Source organism: Ricinus communis, chromosome 6 (assembly GCF_019578655.1).
Source record: "Ricinus communis isolate WT05 ecotype wild-type chromosome 6, ASM1957865v1, whole genome shotgun sequence".
Lineage (NCBI taxonomy): Eukaryota > Viridiplantae > Streptophyta > Magnoliopsida > Malpighiales > Euphorbiaceae > Ricinus > Ricinus communis.
In genome coordinates this window covers 1,284,982-1,309,831 of record NC_063261.1, presented here as the reverse complement: position 1 = coordinate 1,309,831, position 24,850 = coordinate 1,284,982, and the positions used below count along the sequence as shown (strand labels likewise).

The 24,850-nt window shown below is 36.3% G+C and overlaps 1 protein-coding gene across 1 annotated transcript; it reads left to right on the top strand.

Moving 5' to 3' along the window:
- The first annotated feature begins 992 nt into the window (after positions 1 to 992).
- Positions 993 to 5,316, top strand: LOC125370426 (mediator of RNA polymerase II transcription subunit 15-like). The gene is made up of 4 exons (XM_048375811.1): positions 993 to 1,287; positions 1,353 to 1,360; positions 4,864 to 4,990; positions 5,045 to 5,316. The coding sequence occupies exons 1-4, from the start codon at positions 993 to 995 to the stop codon at positions 5,314 to 5,316; spliced, it is 702 nt and encodes a 233-aa protein (XP_048231768.1).
- The last annotated feature ends 19,534 nt before the right edge of the window (positions 5,317 to 24,850 follow it).

The window sequence follows — 24,850 nt, the reverse complement described above, 5'->3', positions numbered from 1 at the left end:
CAACTTCTTGGAGATATGTGATATCTTTAAAATTAATGGAACATCCGATGATGCCATACAGTTGAGGCTGTTTCCTTTTTCTTTAAGGGATAGAGCGAAAAGATGGTTGCAGTCCTTGCCACCGAACACGATCACTACCTGGACTTCTTTGGCTAAAAAATTTTTAAATAAGTATTTTCCTCCTGCTAAGACTGCTCAAATGCGAAATAACATATCTTCTTTTATGTAGGGTGAAGGAGAATCGATGTACGAAGCCTGTGAGCGCTTCAAGGACTTGTTAAGGTGTTGCCTACACCATGGTCTTCCTCTCTGGATGCAAGTGCAGACATTCTATAGTGGCATGAATACGGCCACTAGACAAATGGTAGATGCAGCTACAGGGGGAGATATCAATAGCAGAACAACTGAGCAAGCCCAGGATTTGATAGAAGAGATGGCCACCAACACTTATCAGTGGCAAACTACACGGGCTAGAGGTCCAAAGCTTACTGTATATCAGGCTGAGGCAGATCCTATAGCAGCCTTGGCGGCACAAGTAGAGCTACTTTCTAAGAAGATAGAACAACTTGGATGCCGGTCAAGCAACAAATTAATGTGAATTTGGTAGCAATTGTAATCTTTGAGGTATGTTTGCATCTTCTATGCCTACTAATATTTCTAACGTTGAGCATGTTGCTTATGTAGGTAGGCAGCAGAATGATACTTACAGCAGTACATACAACTAAGGGTGGATGAATCATCCTAATTTTGGATGGAGAAATTCTAATAACTAAGGTCCACCAGGATATCAGAGGTTGTATCAGCAACAACCTATGCATTCTGTTCCCCATCAACCAGGAGGTAGTCAAGAGAAGAAGCCTAGCTTACAAGAGTTGATGACGAAGTTCATTGCAACTTCAGAGAACAGATTTCAACAAACGGACACTGCCATTCGAAATCAATAAGCTTCAATTCAGAACTTGAAAAATCAAATTGGGCAGTTGTCTAGGATGATGGCTGAGAGGCAACCGGGCATGCTTCCAAGTAAGACAGAGTCTAATCCAAGGGAGCATGCCAAAGTAATTACTTTGAGATTAGGTAAGGAACTTCCTAGTCCATCTATGCCGTTTACTAATGATGATTCTGATGTGCAGGTGGATGAATCGAAAAAGGAAGACAAGCCTGAGGAGAAAGGAAAGGAAGCAGTTGAAGAGAAGGAGGATTCGAAGAAGATCCCCTTGAGGCCATACCAACCTCCCATTCCATATCCTGCAAAACTCAAACAGGATAAAATTGATCAGCAATTCAGTAAGTTTTTAGATCTTTTTAAACAATTGCAGATTAACTTGCCTTTTGTTTAAACTATTTTGCAGATGCCAAAGTATGCGAAGTGTTAAACTCTCCTTGTGGCCCTCATAAGCATTACCGAGCAAGTTCTAAAAGTAAAGACAGTAATTGGCACTCTCAACAAGAAATAAATACAAGCATATAAAGTGTATGCTTATAATTTAGGCTCAATTTCTCACAAGTGTGTTTTTGAGTAGGTTCCAAACAAAAATCATTAAAATATAATTAAATAAACCAAAGCAACTTAGTATAAAACTCAAACTAATTATCTTACATTCTTCCGCAAAACTCAACACTATCGGTTTTACCCGATCACATGGACATAAACAGGATTTCAAAAGCAAGTCAACAGTAAGAGCATCGAAACAAAGTGAAAAATTTTCAAAATTTTATAAAAAATTGCACAAAGAATAAACAAATTACTGAGATGTCATAAATATCACTCACCCCACAGTTGAAGGACACACTGTCCCCAGTGTACAAAATATAAGAAATCAAAAAGGAGAAAGAACTAATACTGCCCTGACTATAGCTCCGGAGTGAAAAGAGGTGCATCAGCAGGTATATCAGGGCATTAGCTAGTCTGTGGTAGAGGAGTGGCTGCAAATAATAAAATAAAGACTTAAAATCGAAATTGAAACAAAAATTAAATAAAATATGAAAACTAAAACTAATACAATGTTTCAAAATAAAAGGTTAAAATATTAGAGATTAAAGATAAAAATTGGGGTGCCTCCCAAAAGCGCTTCTTTTTTATGTGATGAGTCTTCTTAGCTGGACTCATGGAGAAAAGCAAACGGGCGTGATCGACGACCATCCATCCTTCTTCCAAGCAAATGGCTTCAAGTATCCGCTTAGAGGGATAATCGTCAATTTCCTCTTCCCGACTATCAAGCAAGCTGCCAGTATGATGGGAAAAACTCGCTCCTCGTATAATTGCACGTAGTCATGATGCTCTAGGGGCTCTTCCAATTTGAAAGCTGAAGTTTCACCAATTGGAAGGATCGATGGTTGGGCAATTTCTTCAGGAACGTCGATGGTTTTCTCTAGTCCTTGTCTTGGTTCACTTGCTAGAAGAAACTCGAGCTCCTCCAAGACTTCTTCATTGGATAACTCGTGCTCATCTTCCATCATCGAAGGGACTTGTGGAAAATCCACCAAAAATTCCTCTAACTGCAACTCAGCATCATCAACTATATATTCCTGTTGATAGTCTTTCAGAGGAATCATGTTCGCCTCTTCCTTTTCTGGTTCCATCTCTATGTTTAAGAAATCATCCTGCACATAAGCATCATCGTCAAACATAGTAGATAAACCAGAAAAATTCTCACCTGAATGCAAAGTGATGGCGCTCAAATGTTCCTCGGATTCAGTAGCGTTTGATGGAATTCCCAATTGCTCTTCAGCTAGTAACTTGAAGATTAAGCCTACTTGATGCTCTATGTTCTTAATCGAGGCTTGTTGATCTTCAAGTATCCTCTCTGTTTGTTGGAATCTATCCTCAAGACTTGCAATAAACCTCATCATCAACTCCTCTGACACTAACTCTTCACCTTGAGTTGATGGTGCAAGATTAGGCTACTGAAATTCTGGTGGTTCTTGGCCATCTAAGCTCCATCCAAAGGGTGAATGAGTGCTCCATTCTTGATTGTAGGTGCTTCCATATGAGTCATTTGGCTGACTTCCCGTATAATTCACCTGTACATAGTTATAAGAACAATGAGCAACATCACTATACAATGGACAATCATTACTCAAATGTAAACCATAACAAAATTCATAAAAAACTTGAGATGAAAGGATAAGAGTGGAGAGTTGATCGGTAGCCCTGCAAAACGATTCCACTCGAGCTTCTAAAGATGCACGGGTATCCCAATTTTTAGCACTCTCTTGGTTCCTGATCCCATTTTCCAACGTGTCATATAAAGAGTTTAGCATTGAACCTTCTTATCATCCACTATCTGAATCATAAACTTAATTAAATAAATACGTATAAACAAAACAGAAATAAATATAAATAAAAAAATGGCTAAATTAACAAATAGCAAATTTCACTCTAGTTTTCAAACATTCCCCGACAACGGCGCCAAAAACTTGATGTGTGCTACTTGTGTTAGCTACAATCTAAGGCAGTGTACCTATCGATGCAGTCTAGCACTAATGGCGAGTATCAAGGTCGTATTCCTCAGGAAAGTGAAAGCCCAGAGTTACTCCTTTGTTCTTTGTTATGTTAACCTAAAATGAGTGATGAATAATTTCTAAACTAACTAATAGCTACAAGCTAAGTTCTAAGGGAGATGCAAGAGTAATTGATAACTAAAATAACCAAGATAAGAAAGCAAACCCAAAGGGAACCTAAACTAGTTGGCAATCAAACAAAAGATAAAGGATTGGAGAGTCTAATTATGCTACCCGTGGACGAATTCTTAACCGAATTCGGTTTCTCTTTCGAGATAACCGAATTCCTAAACCTAATAACCTAAAGTTGGAATCTCTTCCTAACTATTGATTCTTAAATTAGCATTAAGGTTTAATCCGCCTCTATTAAGCTTTGTTAATTCTTAATCCGGCTAGTTAATTATCCTTATCTCTAAGCGATTATTAACCAGTTCTTGCTATTCAAAATTCTAATTGCCAAATGGACTTCTCAATCACACAAAGCAATCTAAACACATAATTCACAACGTCTCATGAATGATGCATTATCTTATTAATACTGAAAGCAAGAAGAATACAAAACTAACTCAAATAATCCAACAATATAACATTAAGCCAACATAGTATAGAAATCCCAATGGATTTAATCAATCTAGCTAATCATGTTCATTATCAAAATACACAAGAATTCAATTACAACAATGAGTAAAGGTAGAGAAACCCGATTACACCCTTGGATGAGAGTAAACAACCCCAATTCCTCTTGCTCGAATTGAATCGATTCTTGTTCCTCTTCCTTGATTTGAAAACCAATCAACGAACCTCGCCTAATCTTCAATCTTTGAAGGGAATCCGATTGAAACCTTGATCCAAGTCTCCTTTCCCTTGGTTTCAGCTCAGAAAACCCTTAGAGAGAGAAATATTAGGGTTTGGGACGTTCTCCCCCACTCTCCTTCTTTTTTCATCTCTTCTTTCTTTTAACTAATTCCCCCTGTCGCCAACCAACACGACCGTGTTGGTGGCCGTGTTCCCAACACGGGATGGTGTTGATGCCCGTGTTACTCTCTGTGGTTGTGCTCCATAAAACTTCTGTTTCTTTGATGTTTGAAGCACCAACACGGCCGTGTTGGTGCACGCGTTGGGAACACGACTAGTGTTAAAACCAGCACGGCCATGTTCAGATTAGGGATGCGCAAACTCGACTTGTTTCGGCAACTTTGACATCTAATTCTTCCCTTTGTCACTCTTTGACTTCTTTTGGACCTAAAGCACACAAACAAATGCATAGGGTGAGTGTTGGGACCAATTCACATCCAAATATACATAAATTTTGCCTTAAAATCCCTATTTAGATGTGTGTATTCTACGCACATCAAGCAGCAGCACTTCATTCGAGTAGAGGCTTTTCAGCCGGACCTTTTACAACGTCAGGCTGAGTTTCAGAGCCAAATGATGGCTCAGTTTGAAAGGCAGAGGGCTATGCTTCAAGCCCTAATTGAGCAGGGAGGTAGGTTAGAGGCCTCTATGGCCATTGATAATTTTGATGATATTTTTGCTACAGATTATGCCCCTGCCAGTCTGCGGAGCCGGGTTCCAGTACAGAGCCATTTTGACATCCCTCTAGCGGATGATCCAGCTGACCCTTCTTCTCCGACTGAGCATCCTTCACCAGAGCAGCCTGACGAGCCTCCTACCGACGTTGTTCCTGCTGACCCACCAGCTTCTGCAGGTGACATTACTTCCAACCCTCAGCGAGCAGCCACTCCTCCACCACAGACTAGCCAATGCCCTAATATCCCTAATGATGCACCCCTTTTCCCTCCGGAGCCATAGTCAGGGCAATATTAGTTCTTTTTCCTTTTTCATTTCTTATATTGTTTTTTGTACACTGGGGACAATGTGTCTTTCAAGTGTGGGGTGGGTGATATTTATATACACTTTTTTTCTTGTATTTTGTTTATCTTTTAGCTTTATTTATCTTATGTGTTTTTTATTTTGTTTTTATTATTCTTGTATATAAAATTTGGGTCCTTTTCTAGTGTATATATCGCATTTCATTTATCCATCTCAGTTATTTGTTTATTCTTTGTGTAATTTTTTGTAAAATTTTGAAAATTTTTCACTTTGTTTCAATGCTCTTACTGTTGACTTGCTTTTGAAATCCTGTTTATGTCCATGTGATCGAGTAAAACCGATAGTGTTGAGTCTTACGAAAGAATATAAGTTAATTAGTTTGAGTTTTACACTAAGTTGCTTTCATTTATTTAATTCTGTTTTGATGATTTTTGTTTGCAACCTACTCAAAAAGCACACTTGTGAGAAATCGAGCCTCAATTGTAAGCATACACTTTATATGCTTTTATTTATTTCTTGTTGAGAGTGCCAATTATTGTCTTTACTGTTAGAACTTGCTCGGTAATGCTTATGATAACCACAAGGAGAGTTTAACACTTTGGTATGATAGAGGCACTTAGGTTTTTCATTCTAGCCAAATAGCCTTCATTTGTTTATTGATTTAGTAGATAACCCCTTCTATCATATTTCATTACGACTTAGTTTTATTCTGCTTTGGGTTATAATTTTGCATATGAGTTGTTTTTATTGGGAATTTTTTGTTTTGGGAATAGCATTGGAAACTTGTAATAGCTTCCATCAATCCAAAAGAAATTCACTCTATTATGTGAATGTTTCTTCCCTTATATATATAAAAAAAAAGAAAAAAAAAAGAAGAATAAGAGGAAGGGTGATGAAAAGAAAGAAAGTAAGTGAGCTAATTGTTTAATTGCTTTTGGGAGTTTACATTTTGACTTGATTCCTATTTCCCACCTTGGACTACTGTTCATTGTTTATCCCTTGTGATTATTGTGGCTTGTGTGCAGGTCATTTATCTCATTACAGAACACCATAGGTTAAACTCTTACCAAATCTACCTACCTCTTGACATGGTTGTTGACTCTCCATAACTGGTAGGAGTAGGATTTAAGAGCAAGCATATAGTAAGTAAGGCAGTATTTGATGCATTGAGCGATTAAACACTACCCTTTAGACACTTTGAGTGATTTAGAATGAATCTTGTAAGGAGTTGGTGCTGAATAATTTTGTTGAGATGGTATTTTGTGAATCATTAGCATCTTGGTTGTGATACTTGAATTGATTGCTTCATTTCTTTTTGCTTGACTTATGCTTGTTAAGGATATGTGCAGGGGCTCTCTAGCTTGTTTATCAATTTAAGTGTTGTTCCTTAGTGGTTTATTTTCCTTATTTTACTTTTGATTGCTTGAGGACAAGCAATGAGCTAAGTGTGGGGTGATTTGATGTGCGTAGAATGCACACATCTAAATGGGGTTTTGAAGGCTGATTTTATGTACATTTGGATGTGCATTGGTCCCAACACTCACCTTATGCGTTTGTTTGTGTGCATTAGGTCCAAAAGAAGTCAAAGAGTGATAAAGGGAAGAATTGGAGCAGAATTGGATGAAAAAGTTACCGAAACAAGTCAAGTTCGCGCATGAGGAAGCTAAACACGGCCGTGTTGGTTTTAACACTGGTCGTGTTCCCAACATGTTCTGAAGAGCAAGCCGTGTTCCTAACACGGGCACCAAAACGGGCCATGTCGGCAGCAACTGGATGAATTAATTAAAAGAAAGAAAAGAGGGAAACGCGAGAGAAGGGAGGACGTCTAAAACTCTATTCTTTCTCTCTCTAAGGGTTTTCTAAGCTGGAACTAAGGAAAAAAGAGACTTAGACCAAGGTTTCAATTGGATTCTCTTCGAAGATTGAAGATTGGGCGAGGTTCGTTGATTGGTTTCAATTCGAGCAAGAGGAATAAGAATCGATTCAAGATTGGGCAAGAGTATTTGGAGCTGTTTACTCTCATCCAAGAGTGTATTCGGGTTTCTCTACCTTTACTCATTGTTGTAATTGAATTCTTGTGGGTTTTGATAAGGAACATGATTAGCTAAATTTGTTAACCCATTGGGGGTTCTTTATCTAGGGATTTTTGTACTTAACTTTTGAATTGAATGTATTGATTTTCAATATTGGTTTGCAATGGAAGTGCTTATTGATTTGTTCTTCATATCTTGTTGAATGATTTTTGGAATTTGAATGTTATTGAGAAAGATGTTTCGGTTTGGATTGTCCTTTGCAACCTAGAATTGAATTCGCCTAGAGATAGGGTGTTCGTTCTACCGGATTAAGAATTAACAACTCTCAATAGTGTTAAATGGTACATAATGCTAATTTGGATAATTAGAGTTAGAAAGAGATTTCAACCTAATTAATCTAAGTTAAGATGTTAGTGTCCTTAAGAAATGCGTTAATTGCGTAGAGATTTTCCCACGGAAATTGAATTCAATCAATCAATTCCATCTTTAGTTTCCATTCCCTAGAGACAAGAATTCCCAAGGGGTTATTCCTTAACTTGAATTAATCCTTCTCTAGTAGCCGCAGTTAGATAACAGTTAGAGTAGCTTTAGCTCATTTCGTATTTAGCATTCAACGCCATTTTTAATATTAGATAACAGAGAAGATTGAGTAGGTTTAGGTTCACACGTTCTTTAGGGAAATGACACTTGGTACTCGCCGTTAGCTATACTCCACCGATAGGTACACTACCTTAGGTCGTAGTCTTGCTTTAGGATTTACCGCTATCATTAGCCACACTTCAAATGTGAGTTTTTGAGCCTTTTTTAGCAATTCATTATATTTATGCTCCTGTTTCTTCTTGTTTAAGTGTCCGTTATACTTGGTTTTGCTTCTAGAACTTGCTTTGTAATGTTTGTCGAGGTTACATGAACTTTTGAATACCATTAGATGATTTGGGCAACTTAGGATCTACCACACTTGACCAAAAGCCTATCTTTTGTATCCATTAGTTAGCCGTTATTGAGCCTTAGCTTTTCTCATGATTACCTTCTTTACATTTGCCTTTCTTTCCACCCTTTATGTTGGAATTTGTATGATTTGCTATTTCATATTAGGATTTGAATGCGTTGCTTTGATGTTGTAAATTCACTAAGTCTTTATTTTCATTGTAGATGCTCCATTCAATCTAAAGTTTAATGCATTTTGATTATCAAAAAGAAAAAGAAAGAAAAAGAAAAAGGAAGTTAAGTGTTTATTGTGCTTCCTTTTTAGCTATGTTCTCTTTTTGGATTTAATTCTTTGGGCATCCTTTACTTCAAATAAGACTTATTGAATAATTTTTGACATTTGTAGCATTTAATCCTTTTAGCTGTCATGTTCTTGTAATTGTATGAATTTTCAGCATATCTGTCACTTCTTCATAAATTTTTCCTTACCTTCACCTTAGCCCCATTACAACCCTTTGATTTTGGTATTCAATTGTTCACAGTAGTAGAGGCAGGATTTATAAGCAAGCATATGGTAGGTGAGACTTTGCATAATTGCTTTGAGGGATTTCCACTTTACCTTTATACACTTTGAGTGTTCTTGAGTGAATCCTATGAGGCATTGGTTCTCAATTTTTCATGTTGAGTTATTGTTTACATTGCATATGCATTGTTATTATCCTCGTTCTATGTTAAAACTATGCAATTTGAGTTCTGGTCTTCTTGAGATGTTTTTAACATGATCAATTATGGACCTTGGCATGAATTTTTAAGGATAATTGCTACCTCTTTCTAGACTGAGTTATTGATTGCTTGAGGACAAGTAAAATCTTAAGTGTGGGGTAATTTGATGTGCAGTATTCTATACATATTTCTATACCTAATTACTTGTGTTTTTTGTGTATATTTATCACTTTTTATGCCAGAATCACCCATGTTTTGGTTCCTTTCATGTTTTAGGTGTTCATAGACATTCATTAGTAGTGTTTAAGTGATTTTAAAAGAGATACTTGCAAGAACGGATAGGACTGCATCGAGATTTCATCAAGGCTTATTTCAGACGTTGAGCAAGGCCTGGACTCTAGTCATGCTGAACCATCAACACATGACCCTCAAGAGTGTCATTTTGGCATGGTTTCCATAGCTACCATGGCCTCCATCACGGCCCATGGTGGCTTAGCACCGGCGAGGACACAACTAGGAAGAAACCCTAAGTAGCGGGACTCAGAGATCCAACACGGCCTGGACTCCGCCCATGCAGATCAGCACGGGCTTGACCACAGCCGTACTGGGACAATTATATAGGCAAATGCGATTTATTCAGCTAGAGTACGATTTTCTGACGGGATTTCACACATACAAGCATAAGCCATCTTTTTCCAGACTTCAATACTCGACTTTAGAAGACCATTTCATCTATTGAAGGGAGGATTACATTGATTTTAACATCAAATTGAAGATCAAGAGGAGATTTGGAGTCATTCAAGAGGTAATTTAGGATTCATCATTCGGAATTGGGAATTTATTGTTTTTCATCCAACTTGAAGAAGAAGGGTGTATATGCTTTCAATTTACTTTTCTAAATTTGTTCTTTACTTTGTGTTGCTTATTATTATGAGTAACTAAATTTATTAAACCCATTGGGGTTCCTATGTTGTTGGATTGTTTTTAATGCTTATAAGACTTTGATTATCAGTGCTTGTCTCTTCTTGCTTTCATTATTAATGAGATGTTGTGAGTTATGGTATTTAGATTGCTTTATATAATTGAGAAATTCATTTAGTAATTAGAAATTTGAATAACATGAACTGGTTAATGATCACTTACAGATAAGGATAATTGACTAGCCGGATTAAGAATTAACAAAGCTTAACAGAGGCGGGTTAAAGCTTAATGCTAATTTAATAATCGATCGTTAGGAAGAGATTCCAACTTTAGGTTCTTAGGTTTAGGAATTTGGTTATCTAGAGAGAGAAACCGAATTCAGTTAAGAATTCGTCAACGGGTAATTGCAATTGATAATCAATAAAATCTCTATCCTCACTAAAATCCAACTAGCTTAAGTCCCCTTGGATTTGCTTTTTCCTTTTATTGTTTTACTAAATCCTTTCAGTCTGTCTGACACTTAGTTAACCACTTATTTACATTTAATTATAGAATAGCAACTTCATGGATTTTGATAGGGTTAGATATCGTAAGACGCTGTAGTAGTTCTAGGATCACCCTTACCTAGAATACGACCTTGATACTCACCATTAGTGCAAGTCTATATCGATAGGTTCACTGCTTTAGATTGTAGCTACACAAATAGCCTATCAAGGCAGTTAAGTATAAAAGTGATCTGATCATACCTCTATAAAGCTTTTCATTTACTCTTTTATCCTTCTCGTCCTTGTCCAACTTAGTTGTGACGCTCATTAAGGTCTTGTCTACTTTGCGACCATCAATTTCAAATTTCTTTATAAGTTCCCTTATGTACTTGGATTGGTTTATGAATATTCTGTCTTTGCTTTGCTTGATCTGAAGATCAAGGAAGAATTTGAGCTCTCCCATCATGCTCATTTCAAATTCCCTAGTCATACACTTAGCAAAATTCTTACAAAGCAACTCTTTAGTAGCACCAAATACAATGTCATCAATATAAATTTGAGTAATTGGAGTATCATGTTTATGTTTCTTTACAAAAAGAGTAGTGTTAATCTTGCTCTTTTGAAATCCATTTTCAATTAGAAAAGAACTAAGCCTTTCATACCAAGCTCTAGGAGCTTGCTTCAATCCATATAAGGCTTTAGAGAGTTTAACAGCATGATTTCGAGATTTATGATCTTCCAAACCGTGAGGTTGCTCATCATATACTTCCTCCTCAATGAAACCATTAAAATGAGTACTTTTTACATCCATTTGAAAAAGTTTAAAGTTCATGTGACATGCATATGCTAAAAGCAACCTAATAGCTTCTAATCTAGCAACCGAAGCAAAGGTCTCATCATAGTCAATGCCTCCTCTTGGTTGTAACCTTTTGCAACCAATCTAGCTTTATTTCTAGTGATAGAGCCTTAGTCATCTAGCTTATTCCTAAAGACCCATTTACAACCTATAATCTGACTATCCTTAGGTCTAGGGACAAGTTCCCACCCTTTATTTCTTTCAAATTCGTTGAGTTCATCTTGCACAGCAATCACCCAACTCTCATCTTTTAGAGCCTCATCCATGGTCCTCGGCTCAATTTGAGAAACAAAGGCTAGATTATTTAAAGTTACTAGTTTAGAACGAGTACTTACACCTTTTGATAGATCTCCAATAATTTAAGTGCAAGGATGATCCTTTTTGAAATTCCAAGCTTTTGGAAGCTCTTGAGAATTTTCCATCGCTTGGAAGTCTTGAATGGCATCTTGGTTGTGTTGATCTTCTTGAGCTTCCTCCATAAGTTCATTTGTTAGATGTATGTTCTAAAAGCCAATTGGAGTTTTGCTTTTTGGTTCATACATTGTGATACTATTATGTAATGAATATTATTTTATTAATGACAATTATCTACCATTCATTTTTGTAGTAATATAATCATTGAATGAGTCCAATAATATTTATTAAAGACTCCATTCTCAAGAGTTGAGAATATGAGTGACAGATGATCTTTAGAATAAATATTAAAAAATAATTATTGGTTGTAGGATTAGATATTGGACATCTTTAATCTGGAAGACCAACATAATGCATTTAACCCCATGATTAGTATGAGATACTAATATATATAGGATGGTGAGTCTCATGCCATTTAATATGAGTTACTAAGTTAATTATTATGGGTCACTCGTGAGATGGGTGGACTGAACATGACTTGAAGAAATAATGAATCATTTGGATGATTTACTTAAGTCACTGATCCATTATTAAGTTATGATGGTGTGACTAATCCTCAGACCCGAGGTGACAAAGTTGTCTTATGAATATGTAATTGGAATTTGCTTATGCTTTAGGCATCCGTTCATACCTAGAATGGGTACTTGCAGATAGTGGCTCCAGTTGCATATGCATAGAGGCAGGTGTTCATCAATAAGGAATCCATTGCCTTGAGTAAACAAGGAGAATATCTATAAGATTCGATAACATCTTGATTAAGAAATCCTTGGCTGAGATAATTATTATTAATGGAAAAGGGGTTTTCGCATTAATCATATTTAGTCGAGATGTATCTTGGATTTGGTCACATAATCAAGTTAGTGGATTTGACTATTCCATGATTCTCACTTGATTGGGATATTGTTCAATGGAAGGATTTAATTACACAGTAATCATAAATAAAAGGTTCATGGATGATCAATGCCTTTATTATTAATTGGGTAATTATAATATGTTGCTAAACGTTAGTTATAATTTATGGGAATGATTGAGGGATAATTATTTAATTATTTCCTTAGTTGATAAATTATTTTAATTAATATTAAAATAATTTAATATTAAATTCTCATTACCAATTAATAAGACACCTAAAAAGTCACAGATGTTAAAATCAACTCAAGCACGGCGATGGACTTGACTTGTACCTCGAATAGGAACACTAGCATCTTTTGAAGTTAAAGTCCATAAATGTCTAACTAATGATAAAGTATAATGTATAAGTGTTATATATTGAAGGAGCTTGACATATGTCATCACAAAAGAGTTTGTAATGACATGTATTTGTACAGCAGCTTGACACGTGTTATTACAAAAGGGTTTTATGATGACACATGTCATGAAAGTAGCTTGATATGTGTCATCCAAAAAGGGCTTATGATGACATGTGTTAGGAAAGCAGCTTGACACGTGTCATCACCAAAGGAGTTTTATGATGATATGTGTTAAGAAAGCAGCTTGACACGTGCCATTACAAAAGAATTTTATGATGACACGTGTCATGAAAGTAGCTTGACATGTATCAACATAAAAGAGTTTATAATGACATGTGTCAAGAAAGTACTGTAACACGTGTTATCACCAAAAGGGTCTTATGATGACATGTGTTAAGAAAGTAGCTTGACACGTGTCATCGCAAAAGAGTTTTATGATGACATGTGTCAATACTGCTTGACATATGCCATCACAAAAGAGTTTTATAATGATATGTGTTTGTACAACTGTGTTAGGATTATGAATCCTTAATACTATAAAAGAGAGTTTCTTGCTCCTATTATAATAAGAAGAAGAAAGATAATCGACATACCTACTATCATAACAAGGTTATCATAATAGGAAATTCGAGAGAGGAGAAGGAGTTCTTCATCTTCAAGAATTGAATAGCTCTGCTTGAGGTTGATTGTGTGACATAATCTAAACGATTTGCAATTACGAGACTCTATTTGATTCTCTAACAGAAATATCATCAACAATCAAGAATTGAATTCTGCGCTTCAAAGGTTTTAGTCTTTTTCTTTGTGTTCTTCACATTCATAAAAGAAAAGTTATTTCCTTTTCTCAACTTAAATCCTCAATTGCAACTTGTAACCTTAATTTCCATGAGATGTAAAATGTTTAGAGTTTACACTACGCCACTGCATATGTTTCTTCCAATAGTGGTATCAGAGCAAACTTATTGATAATTGAAGATTTGTTATAACTCAATGAGTATTAGATAGAAAAAGTTAATTTGATTGCATGTAAGATGATTTTGGGCTTAGAAATCCATTTGATGTGTTTCTTTAATCTATTCTTATGATTTGTAAATTTAATTATCTACATCACAGTTGTAATTAATTATTTTGGCACCTTTTGGTTTTGTAATCTTATTTCACCTTGGTATGCCAAGGTTTATAAATTGTAAAGTGTTACAAGTGAAGCAATTTGAAGATTCAAGAATCAGAAGAGAACAAGATAATCTAAAATGCAAGAAAATTGAATCGTCATGATTTGATTTAGGCTTTTGGTTTTCTTGTAATTTATTATAACCATAGGTCCCCAAATTTGATTCGTGGCTCTAAAATTAAATTAGAATATATAGCCCTTAATCATCTGAGTTTATTTATCCGCTTTGATATGCATGGGATGTATGTTTAAAATGGATATATGTTGGCGAGACCTAATAAAGACTAAAATCTTCCGATTAATATTAAGTTGATAAATGGTATGATTTGGGAAATCAATATCTTGGCTCTCCACTATGTAAAATTTAAAGACTTTTATGTTCTTAGTAATTGATTATGGACAAACTATGTGGGTTATGAAAGATTATGTGATAAATCTGTTGAATTTTATTAAGCATTTGATGTTATAAGTATGGCTAATATGCTGACTCACGATGAGGTTCTAATATTGCAATAATATTTATTGGAGTGGGCTTGACTTAACTATGTACAATGGACCAGTAATCAACGAAATGTGAGGTTCAAAGTACTAGGAACCAAAGTGTAAATGATTGGATCATGCATGAGATGCATATAATATGAGATATTTACTTATAAAATTTTAGTAATCCAATAATCGACGAAATGCGAGGGATACTAAAATTTGGTAAGAGACCAATCACCCACTAGAAATCCACCAATGAGGATTTATGTTTCTCACTAGGAAGTGTGAGATTCGCCAAGTTAGTCGAAGTCATCATTTTGATTTAAAGACCAAAATCAAAATGAAATTACATAAGAAGCCACTAATAATCTACTATTCTTTGCAAAGTTAAACCCCCCCCCCCCCCTCAATCCGCTTGCAAGCATACTTGATGCTAACTGGTTGACTGGATAGAATTTCATTGACTAGCTCTAGAATTTAGGAATAGTTCTCAATTCTTTATGCAACTAAAGTGAGTATATGAATTCCTTGAGGGTCAAGGAAGGTGAAGGATCTGGTAAAAAGTTGGATCCTTAAGAAGGATCAGATAGTTCTAAAAATTAGGAATGGAGCAAGTATTGCTGCATTTACCATAAGAACTGCTTTTGTTATTTTGTCTACGTGGTGTAAATTATTATTAGAGGATTAGTTATATATACATAATGCATATAAAAACATCATTTCACTTTCTAACTGTAGTAGTTAAGAATTATGAATTTAGGTTTGCAAATGATATTTGTCAAGTTCATTTGACAATGAATATGTAGCATATAGTACCTTAATTAATGGTCTCTATTATTCAAATTAATATGTAGATAAAATTGGAACACATAATGTGAACATAAATGCCAAAGTAACTAAAGATCTAAATTCGAGATATTTATGGCATCTTAGATTAGGTCATATTGCATAAGAAAGAATCACTAAATTGGTTAAAATGGGATTAGTGAATCCCATTGGTTCTAAACCATATCCGATGTGTGAATCTTGTCTTCAAGGAAAAATGACGTGATCACCCTTTACGGACAAGGGGAATGAGTCTCAAATGTTTTAAGATTGATACATAGTGATGTATGTGGACCTTTTAACATTATGGCTCGTGGTGGTTACAATTACTTCATTATCTATATTGATGATTTATCATGGTATGGGTAGTTGTATCTTATGAGATACAAGTCTGAGTCCTTTGAAACATTCAAAGAATTTAAAGCTGAAGTAGAGCATCAGATGTGCCTAAATATTAAAGTCCTTCGATCTGATCGAGGTGGTGAATATTTGAGTAGTGAGTTTGATTAGTTCCTAAAGGAACATGGCATTATTTCATAGTTAACTCCCCTTGGAACACCATAATTGAATGGTGTATCTGAGAGGAGGAATCGCACCTTGTTAGACATGGTAGGATAGATGATGAGCTTCACTGATTTATCGACTTCCTTATGGGGATATGCCCTCCTGACAACGTTGTACCTTTTGAAAAAACTTCCTTCTAAGTCTGTTTCTAAAACTCCATATGAGATATGGACTGGCAGGGAACCCAATCTTAAACATGTTAAGGTTTAGGGTGGTCCAGCTTTTGCTAAAAAGTTAAGAATAGAAAAACTGGAACCTTGATCTATTAAAGGGAGATTCGTTGGATATCCTAAAGAAATAAAATGATATTATTTCTATCTTCCTGTTGATATAACCATCGTTATTAGTAGAGATGCTCTCTTTCTTGAAAAACAGTTTATTCAAGATAATGGGAGTAAAAGGAAGATAAAACTTGATGAAATGTCATATGAACAACGAATCATTCAAGAACCAATCAATGAACTAGTGCCTATCAACCTTGTCATTACATTACCTCGAAGATCTAGTAGAATTTCTCATCCACTAGAGAGATATGGCATGCTCTATGGGAATGTAAAAGAGTTATTCATTTATGGAGATGCAGATCATATAGATGATCCTACTAGTTACGAAGAAGCAATATCATAAATTGATTCTAGTTAATGGCATAAGGCAATGAGATCAAAAATGGATTCCATGTATAAGAACGAAGTCTAGGATCTTGTAGACCCTCCTAAAGGTATTGTACCTATAGGGAACAAATGGGTTTATAAGAGAAAGATTGGTTCTGATGGGAAGGTTGAAACCTTAAAGCTAGGCTAGTGGCGAAAGTGTATCACTAGAGGCAAGGAATTGACTATGAGGAAACTTTTTCAACTGTAGCCATGTTTAAATCCATTAGGATTTTATTAGCCATTGTTGCACACTATGGTTATGAGATTTGGCAAATGGGAGTCAAAACAGACTTCCTTAATGGATACATTGAGGAGGACATCTATATGGACCAACCTAAGGGCTTTGAATCCAAGGGCACTCATAATCAAGTGTGCAAACTTAAGAGATCCATTTATGGTCTTAAGCAAGCTTTGAGGAGTTGGAACATCTGTTTCGTTGATGCAGTCAAATTATTTAGTTTCATAAAAATATGGATGAACCATGTGTGTACAAGAAGGTTTGTGGGAGTGCTATCACTTTTCTTGTACTTTATATTCGAAAATGATATAGGCATGTTAACTTCCACAAAAGTATGGTTGTCAAAGACTTTCTCCATGGAAGATTAGGTGAAGCAACCTATATCTTGGGAGTTTACATCTATAGAGATAGATCTAAAAGGACTATAGGGCTTTCCCAAGGTCTTTACTTAGACAAGGTGTTGAAGAAATTCAACATGCTTGATTTTGAGAGAGGATTGTTACCTTTTAGGCATGGTATTCATCTTTCAAAGAACATGTCTCCAAAGACATCTAGTGAAAGAGAACGGATGGCTAGGATTCCATATGCTTCAGCAATTAGAAGTATAATATATGCTATGTTATGTACTACGCTAGAGCTCACGCTGTAACTAATGTAGTTTCAGTCTAATCCAAAGTAGGAGCATCAAGGGCCGGTCAAGAAAATCTTTAAGTACTTGCAAAGGATTAAAGATATATTCTTAACATAAGGTGGAGGAGAATTGCAAAGGACTCAGGGTTTGTATTTATATGCAATAGAGGAGCAGTAAGTTGGAAAAGTACAGGGGCCGAGTATGTTAATGCATCTGATGCAGCAAAGTAAGCGGTTTGGATTAAAAAGTTCATGACAGAACTTGGAGTTATTCCAACCATCGAGTCAGCAGTACCTCTCTTCTATGACAACAATGGGGCTATGCACAAGCCAAGGAACCTAGGTCTCCTCAGAAATCTAAACATATCGAAACACGCTTCTATTAGCATCCCTTTTCCGGATACAAATATCGAGAGAAAAATAGAAAACCCTGTGATGAGAGTTACTGTTTCTTAGGTCTCAAAAGGTGAAGAACAGGTGAATCCGAGGCTGGGTTCGAGGTTAATCTGGCTGGAATTAGCTTTTTAAAATCAATTTGGACCTAATTGTCAGAAAAAAATTAAATTTGAGGATCAAAATGGCAATATTTAAAAAATCAGGGACTACATTGCAAAAAACCATTTTTTTCTAAAGCCAGTCGGCTCTTCTCTTGACTCCTCGACATCATTTTTTTATATGATTTTATATCCAAATACAATTTGTAGAAGGTTTCCTTAGGGATAACCACTGTTTTATTGATAATTACTTTAATTTTAAATAAATAATTAGGATGTTTATCCTCGGATTTATCTCTCTCTACGGTTTCCTCTAAAACCCTACCTCTATAAATAGTAAGAGGTGTTTAGGGTTTCAAAGGTGGAGGCAAGAATTAATTTTTGATCAAGATCAATATTAAGAACAAAGAAACACTCAGAAAGAAAGAAAAGAGAGAAAATTAAGAGAGAACAGAAGGAATTGCATTGTCGATCATAATTAGAATTCAAAGACTCAAGCCACTAAAGAAAGACAATTTTAGGAAACTATTTACTTAAGAAAGAACACTTTTTGGAAACTCCTTTCAATCAACAAAAGATTTTCCCAATTCAGATCTAGCTCTGGATTCCTACCCAATTTTTGATTCAATTGCTTCCTCATTACCCAAGACACGCAGATCCAATATACACGGTCACAACTTGAAGGTTCCTACCACCACACATCTGCATCAATCATAAAAACCGGTTCTTTGTTCTTTCTTTTGTCTTTTTATTTACTTTTATATTATTATTTCTTAGAAACATGATTAAAGTTTTTATTTTTGGTCAATATGATTAGATTAGGATTTTAGAATATGCATGTTAATAGGATTTTGAATCTGATAATAAGAACTAGCATTTTTTATTAGATATACTATTTTTCCAATTAGGGTCTTAGATTTACTTAAAAGCATGATTATAGGATTATATTTAGTTTCTATTATTTTAATTTGGTAATGAAGAATATATTAAAATATGATTCTTTTTTTTAATAACTTAATGCTATTTTATAAGATTTTGGTGTTTCTAGCAATCTAGGGTTTTCGTAGCTTCTTTACTTTAATTTGTTATTTAGAGCACCTAGAAAGACCCGAGAACCAGAACTGTATTAGAGCACCTAGAAAGATCGAGACACCACGAAGAGATGACCAATGAAAGAGCTAATGAATAAAACATAGAGATCCTTAAGAATGTCGTAATCGAAGACTTGAGGGGTGTGATTCGAGAGGAACTTCAGAAACATCTAGCTAGGATGACTGCTAACCAAGCCCAACCTGCTGCTCTTGTGGCACTGGCCAACCTTCCTATTACTATTGACCCAGCCGTAATTGCCACTGAAACTGCTGCTGCCACTACTAACGCAGCTAATGCCAATGCCAATGCCGAAGACCCAACTAGAAGGGGTGATACGAACTCGAACCGGATACGTTCAAACACCAAGATGAGCAATGGTGAGAAACTCAAACTGATAAAGCTAAATCTCTCCCTATTTAAAAGGAAGCGCCCTTACTAATAAGTTCGAATTATCGCCCCAAAATCTAACTTGAAAGTTTGCAATTGATTATGGAACTAACAAACTTAGCAATAGAACTACTAAGCCCTTTAGTTATAAATAGATGAAGAATGTTCAAACAACCCAAGAAACTAATAAAAAGTTAAATGATTGATCAAACATATAGATGTGAAACTAAATTAAACAAGTTAATTTAATCTCAAGAAATTCAAGAGTTAACAACTCAAGGAAAATAAACTTCATTCAAGATGATATATTGATCTTTCTTTTTTCCCGAAATACATAGCTCTATTTATAGGGTTTTGAAATGATTCTAACCCTAAAAAGGACTAAGAGATAAGGAATAAAAATCAAACCCTAAAAGACTCCTAATATGCGGCTAATCTTATCCCTATAAGGAAGGATAAGATAAAGAGTAACCTAACCCTAATTAAAATCCTAAATTCATGGGAGGAAGTTCTCTTTATCTAATACTTCCAAAAATATACGAAATTAACTAAAAATGGGTCCATTACAAAATTATCTTGAAAAATTCGAAGCTCTTTTTGCAGGTTCCAACAGCTCATAAATTGTAAGGCGTGGTCACGCCTTATTGACAATAATCTTCTGCCTCCTTTTTGCACAGCTCACAGGTTGTAAGCCGTGGTCACGCCTTATTGAAGATGAGCTTCTGCCTTAATAGCTCATTAATAGCAATTAATGTTACTATCTTCAAGCCATTGTTATCATCATAAAAAACATCAAAAGCACCATCATTAGCCATCTTCAAAAAAATGCTCAAAGTAAGAATTTAAGGTTTGCTTAAACTTCTTACTCCTTGCTCGTGTCATTAGTCCTCCATAGGCTAGTGGATCCATGCTAGTTGACTTAGATGCATCCTTAGTTAAATCAAGGGGAGTGTCCAAAACTTTTAGGTTCGATGAGTTCATGCTTAACCAGGCTAAGAGGGAGACTGCCCTCACCACCAACGAGGCTGTAAGTGGATTGAGTGCACGGGTCGACAAGATGCAAGGTATGCTAGAAATCAAAGTTTTAGACCCGACCTGTGATTTAGAAGAGCTGTTATTAACAGGAGAAGACAAGTTGCCTGTGAAATTCAAGATGCCCAATATGAACAAATTCAATAGGACTAGTGACCCTAAGGTCCATTTGAAGCAATATGTGACCATCATATGGGGACTACTCAACTGAGCAGGACCCAAGTTGTTAAGCTATTTATGCTGTCTTTGGAAAGGTCCGCAGTCAATTGGTACCACAGTTTGGAGAAATCCACAAAGCTGAATCGCGTGATTTGTGCAACTCTTTTGTAAAGCAGTACGACTACAAACTCATTTGGAGGTGTCAATAAGGGATCTTGAATCCACTAGGAAGAAGCCAAATGAGTCCTCTAATTTTCTGACCATACGGAGAAATAAGGCTAGCCTGATGAAAAACAAGCCATCTAAAAAGGACCAAATTCATATGGTGGTCCGAAAGGTCCTCCCTAGATAGGTCGAGATGTTGCAGATGATGAACCCAAAGGCGTTTATGGATCTATATGATAACGGGCTACAAGTCGAGTAAATAGAGAATGACAAGAGAAAGAGTGTGAGAACTAGCGGAAGGGCAAACTACCAGGCTGGGGAAAGTAGGACCCTAGATGTGAATATTGTGCAGCAATCGAGGAAGTTTTCTAACTTCAAGCAATCTCTCTCTAAGATCTTTATGAGATTGGTTGAGAATGGCATGCTCTAACCTACCACCCTAAAGAACCCACTGTACCCAAACACACCTGGATACAAGCCCAACACTTACTACAAATTCCATCAAGCACTTGGCCACCACACCGATAACTGCATCCAGTTAAAGTATGAAATCTAGGACCTCATTGACGCCAGAAAGCTCACTGATCCAGACCAGTCCAGGACTAGAAGGAACCCCTTACCAAGCTATAATAGTACACCACCCTCAAACTAAGTGTCCATGATTAACCTTGACTTCAACAAAGAGGAAATCATGAACTCCTTTATAGACCAGTAGTAGAGCCCAAAAGCCAACAAAGAACCTTCACCGACCTAGAGGCACCACTATCCATGGTTTTTCGACACCTAAAATGGAGCAAGAAGCTTAAGCTCCAATCGCCAAAAGATAGTCCTAAGCCTCACAATGGTCAGCATTGTGAGTATCACCAGACTTGCCAGCATGTGACGCACCAACCGTCTCAAGCATGAGGTCTAAGACTTAATCAACTCTAGAGAATGGGAGGTTGAGCAACTTCCTCAATATGAGTGTGAAGACTTGCTTAGGCAGCCTTCAGGTAAATATGATTTCAAGGTCCAGTATTTAAAGGCCACCCTCAACTGATGTTAGGATTAAAGAAATTATGCCAAATGGTTATGTTCAGATGGTGATCAAGCAACTTGTAAGCCTTGTCTCCTAGAAGTTTGGATAGAAGGCGAAAAGAAGTTGGTGATGGCTATCGACATCTGGTATGGTTCTAGGGATGAGAATAAGGTTCAAGACGCTGAGGTCAAAGACATTTGGGCAGACAGTGACTTTGAGACTAAGCCAGCATGTAAAGGAAAAGAATAGCAGAAACAAGAGAAGCAAGCACTTGAAGACGGGAATGTTGTATTACTGGAATGATGGAGGAAGGAAAAGAAGATGATTTATGTCTGGGAACTACTGATGCATTCATCAAACTATAGAAAGGCTTTGATCCAGGCCTTACCTGGTATAAGTGTTAGCACAGCGGCTGCTCCTGAGGAGATGATGAAAATGGTAACTAAAAAAAACTCTCAGGATGATTACCTTTTTAGATGAGGACCTACCACTTGAAGGAAGGGACCATAATAAAGCCCTTTACATAGCAGCAGAGGTGAAATGGAAAAGAACCCTATGTGTGATTCTATCAATGTGTGTCCATCTCGTATACTCCCTAAACTAGGGATTACTGAGAAGGACCTAAAACCATCGGACATGGTCACAAAAGCATACAACAAGACAAAAAGGGACCTAGAAGGGAAATTTCAGCATTGGTGAAGACAGATCCAATTGAATCTTAGGTGGAATTTACTATCCTGGACTGAGATACTAGGGTTTGAGATTTTCAAAAACCTGATCGTCGACAGGATGATCGAGCTAAGTATCAAGGAAGTCTGTGAGAAGGTCACCACCAAGATGGAAGAACTGAAGCTGGAAGAGCCTACCATTCAACCGGAGAGGATCAGCCAAGAGGAGCTAGCTGCTCTAATAGAAAATAATATCATTGATGTATTTTATGATGATGATGTAATAACGTCCGACATGTATGAGGACGATCTTTTTTTCCTTCTTAAGATAAATGATATGAACAACTTTGCTTACTCGTGTGATGCTTTTCCTGATGGCAGTGTGCATTTTGATAATCATAACATGTGGATGTTTGACATCAATTCCATTCAAATTGATTCATTCAATTTACGCACAGATGTATATCCACGGAGTATTATGATAGCTCATGATATAACTCCTCAGAAAATGAGAGATTTTGAAAGAATAATAGAAAAAAGAAAATCGGTATTTGTTTGGTCCTATGATGACATGCCAGGTCTATATAGGAAAATAGTGGAGCACCATATCCCAACTTATTCACACATCAAGTCGGTCAAGCAGAAGATAAGAAGATTAAGGCCGTAATGGTCAGAAAATATATGAGAGGAGGTCACTAAGCAAGTCAAGGTTGATTTTCTCGACGTGGTTGACTACCCTAAGTGGTTGGCAAATATTGTCCTAGTCTCGAAGAAGGATGGTAAGTTTCGGATGTGTGTGAATTATCGAGACTTGAACAAAGCATGCCCGAAGGATGACTTTCCTTTTCCTCACATAGATGTGATAGTTGATAGTGCTATTTTGAACATAATGTACTCCTTCATGGATGGGTTCTCTAGATATAATCAGATTATGGTGGCAGTAGTAGACAAGCTGAAGACGTCATTCATCACCAAATGAGGGACCTACTACTACAAGGTTATGCCTTTTGGACTATAGAACGTGGGGGAAACTTATAAGAGAGTAGCCACTTCCTTGTTTCATTACATGATGCATAAAGAGCTGGAGGTATATGTAGATGACATGATGGTAAAGTCTGAAATGAGGGAAGGGCACTTCCAAGCTCTTAGTAAGTTCCTTGAACGAGCGGAAAGGTATAACTTGAGGCTCAACCCTAAGAAGAGTATGTTTGGAGTTACATCGGGGAAGCTACTAGGACACATAGTGAGTCAGAGAGGTATTGAGATCGACCCAGATAAAGTTAAAGCCATTCAAAAGATGCCAGCGCCAAAAACAGAAAAGGAAGGTAGAGCTTTCCTAGGACGTCTATAATATATTAGCAGGTTCACTTCCAAGCTCATGATGTTTTGTGATCCCATTGATGTGTGCTACTTGTGTTAGCTACAATATAAGGCAGTGTACCTATCGATGCAGTCTAGCACTAATGGAGAGTAGCAATGTCGTATTTCTCGGGAAAGTGAAAGCCCAGAGTTACTCCTTTGTTTTTTGTTATATTAACCTAAAATTAGTGATGAATAATTTCTAAACTAACTAATAGCTACAAGCTAAGTTCTAAGGGAGATGCAGGAGTAATTGATAACTAAAATAACCAAGACAAGAAAGCAAACCCAAAAGGAACCTAAACTAGTTGGCAATCAAACAAAAGATAAAGGATTGGTGAATCTAATTATGCTACCCGTGGACGAATTCTTAACTGAATTCGATTTCTCTCTCGAGATAACCGAATTCCTAAACCTAATAACCTAAAGTTGGAATCTCTTCCTAATGATTGATTCTTAAATTAGCATTAAGCTTTAATCCGCCTCTATTAAGCTTTGTTAATTCCTAATCCGGCTAGTTAATTATCCTTATCTCTAAGCGATTATTAACCAGTTCTTGCTATTCAAAATTCCAATTGCCAAATGGACTTCTCAATTACACAAAGCAATCTAAACACACAATTCACAACATCTCATGAATGATGCATTATCTTATTAATACTGAAAGCAAGAAGAATACAAAACTAATCCAAACAATCCAACAATATAATACTAAGCCAACATAGTAAAGAAATCCTAATGGATTTAATCAATCTAGCTAATCGTGTTCATTATCAAAGTACACAAGAATTCAATTACAACAATGAGTAAAGGTAGAGAAAACCCGATTACACCCTTGGATGAGAGTAAACAACCCCAATTTCTCTTGCTCGAATTGAATCGATTCTTGTTCCTCTTGCTCGATTTAAAAACCAATCAACGAACCTCGCCCAATCTTCAATCTCTGAAGGGAATCCGATTGAAACC

Coding starts and splice junctions, on each gene's coding strand:
- LOC125370426 (XM_048375811.1), top strand. CDS start 993: ATGGCTGAGAGGCAACCGGGCATGCTTCCAAGTAAGACAGAGTCTAAT. Junction 4,991..5,044: donor AGCCCTAATTGAGCAGGGAG/GTAGGTTAGAGG, acceptor TTTTTGCTACAG/ATTATGCCCCTGCCAGTCTG.